At 42.6% G+C, this 3,031-nt stretch overlaps 1 protein-coding gene across 1 annotated transcript; it reads right to left on the bottom strand.

Annotated features, from left to right (window-relative positions):
- Positions 1 to 535: 535 nt before the first annotated feature.
- Positions 536 to 1,375, bottom strand: LOC132886276 (putative nuclease HARBI1). The gene has a single exon (XM_060920833.1). The coding sequence runs from the start codon at positions 1,373 to 1,375 to the stop codon at positions 536 to 538; it is 840 nt and encodes a 279-aa protein (XP_060776816.1).
- Positions 1,376 to 3,031: the final 1,656 nt, after the last annotated feature.

The raw sequence follows: 3,031 nt of genomic DNA, 5'->3' as shown, positions 1-3,031 counted from the left end.
AATTTTTAATTCATATTGCTTTTTAAATTGTGTGTGAACATTTCTTAAAGCATTTTTATTTAATTCATATAACTTTTTAAATTGTGTATGAACATTTTGAAAATCAGTCTTATCCAATAAAAAAGAAATTCAAGAAATGGTTCAGTTACTTGTTTATTTAAAAGAGAAGCAGTATACAAAAGTGAATCCAATGCAGTGGTTATTACAGTCTGTTGAAGGGTCCTCTGACTCTTTTCCCCTCTGCCTCCATTATAGTCAGGTAACTGTTGCTTTGTGTGGAAGGCTGTACTTTCTGTTTATCAAAGCAGGTGTAAATTGTCTGTCTGGCAGGTAAGTCAGGTTGATGTGTAAACAATTTCAAAATATTCTTATCCAATAGAAAGCAGGCAAGAAATGGTTTGAGTCACTTGTCTATGTACAACACCCGAACAGTTTACTAAATATCCACAGTAAAGCATTCTATATACAAAAGTGATTGGTACATTAAAAAAAGCAGTGAACAGAAGTGACAGTGGTACATACAAAAAAAAACTGTTCAAGGGTCAAGGAACTTTGTAATCACTCTTCTGACCCTTCTCCCCTCTGTCTCATGACAGTCAGTCAGGAAACTGTTGCTTTGTGTGGAAGGCTGTACTTCCTGGTCACATTGTACAGCACTCACCACACAGTGTTCGTCCATGGTCTCACTGTTTTCTTCACAGTAGTTGTGGAGAGCAAAGCAGGCATAAATTACACAGGGCAAGTCATTGAGGTTAATGTCCATTGCTCTTCTCAGGGATGCAAATCTGGCCTTCAGCCGACCAAAAGCACACTCAATGACCATGCGTGCCCTACACAAACATAACCCAAAGTACTGCTCTTGTGGCGTGGAGCCACCGTTTGAATATTCCTTCATCAGGAAAGGTAGTAATGGATAGGCTGGGTCACCCAGGAGAAATATGGGGATGGGTTCCTCATCATCCACTATCTGCTTTTTCAGTGTTGGAATCTTGCCGGTTTTAAAGTAGGTGCTGATCTTTGAATTTGCAAACACTCGTGCATCGTGTGTACTGCCAGGCCACTTTATAACTACATCCATAAATCTGTACTTGTAGTCACACACCGCTTGTACATTTAACGAATGTTTACCCTTCCTGTTGATGTAGTCCATGGCGTGGGATGATGGCTGCTTGATTTCAATGTGGGTCCCGTCGACCGCTCCCAAACACTGTGGCATGCCATGGACACGGTGAAAGCCAGACACAAGCTCCTCTGCCTTGGGTTCTGTGAAGGGCAGCTTGATGTATTTCAGACCGAGGTGGAGAGCGATGGCTTTGCATGTCTGCCTCACGACGACGGAGACAGCCTGCCGCGACAGGCCGAAGGAGTTTGCCATCTTCCGTAGCCTTCCCTCGTCGCTCAGGTAGTACAGCGTGCAAGCGACCTTCTTTAAACGGTCCAATCGCTTCTCTCATGTTGGTTGTTTGGCCTTCAATATGAGGACGAAGTTCTTCGCTCAGGGCCACAAGTGAAGCTCTGGACATCCAAAAGTTCTCTCTCCACTCTGCGTCCACGACAACACCATTCACAAAGTTGTCCCACCAGCTACTGGTTCTTCCCGGTCTCACCCAAAATCATCATCTTTTGGCCCGTCTAGTTACACGCCGTGGTGGGTTTAAAAGAATCTGACGCGTGTGGCCGTGTAAGAGTCTCTGCCGCTCGCCTAGTCGCTGCAACTTCTCTAAATTTTGTTTCAATAATGCGAATAAACTTAGCAGCGTCTGCAGCACTGAAACTACTACTACTATGGGGGCCGCCATTGTTGTTGTTATGAATGAGGCGCACGAGAGTCATGTGGCTGGTCATGTGGCTGTGACATCATCGTAAACAAATCCGTTCTACTCATCCAGATGACTTCGCAACGGAAACGTTGCCAGATCTTTCCACTCTGGAACCCGTACTCAAAAAGATTGCGTTTTGGGCACCCAAAACGCTGGTGCCGTGTGGACGCCAGGCCTAAAAGATAAGCAATTGTATCGGATTCACCTGAATCCGTTGCCGTGTGGACAGGGCCTTAGTAGTAGACTGCTACACCCACGGTGTAAGAAGGAGAGGTACCGCAGGTCATTCATACCTACTGCTGTCAGACTGTATAACACCCACAACTTGTAACGTAGCACCAATAACCTGTTTGTCATTTAATTTGCACTACTTCACCACTACTACCTCTGTGTGGCAGGGGGGCGTGGTCAAGCATCGGTCTGTGACCGGAGGGCGGAGCCAGGGAAGGTAAGTGGCAGAATCACTGCACCTGATGTCAATTAATGTGTTTGTGTGTCTTCCCCAGTGACCATGCCCTATTTAAGGAGAGAGAGCGAGAACAGAGGGAGCTCTGTCCCCAACCAGATGACTGATGCGTGTGCCTGATTGTCTGGGAGAGTGTGCCGCTGAAAAGTGACAATAAATTAAAAAAAAAAAAAAAAAAAAAAAGTTGTTGTGAACTCAGTTCTGGCCTGCCGTCCTTCTGTGCTCCACCCACCCATACGAACTGTCACACTCTGCCATCTCTCATCAATGCAATTATTATGTGCAATAATATAGGCCCTAAACTATTTTTATGCATACTTACACACACACACACACACACACACACACATTTTATATATATATATATATATATATATATATATATATATATATATATATATATATATATATATATATATATATATATAGACACACACACACACAGAGTCTACCTGTAATGTGCAATTTTTCCGAGCCTCTCAATAAGGCAATTTTTCTATACTTTTTCATGGTAGATAATGCAAATAGCCCTCTGTATTTAATCCTTCGTTTGTCTAATTTTTATTTCAGTTTTATTTGTAATCTGTTTGACATTTTCTTGCTACTGTAACACGTGAATTTCCCCGATGTGGGATGAATAAAATGAATCTAATCTAATCTAAGACAGTTTGTACTTATTAAATCCAAATTTGCACCTAAATTCTTTCAAGATCTTGGAACCTGATTTGATTTTGATGGGAAAGAT

Source organism: Neoarius graeffei, chromosome 1 (genome assembly GCF_027579695.1).
Source record: "Neoarius graeffei isolate fNeoGra1 chromosome 1, fNeoGra1.pri, whole genome shotgun sequence".
In the NCBI taxonomy this organism is placed as follows: Eukaryota; Metazoa; Chordata; class Actinopteri; order Siluriformes; family Ariidae; genus Neoarius; species Neoarius graeffei.
Note: the sequence above shows the minus strand (reverse complement) of the source record. Positions and strands in the feature narration are given on the sequence as shown.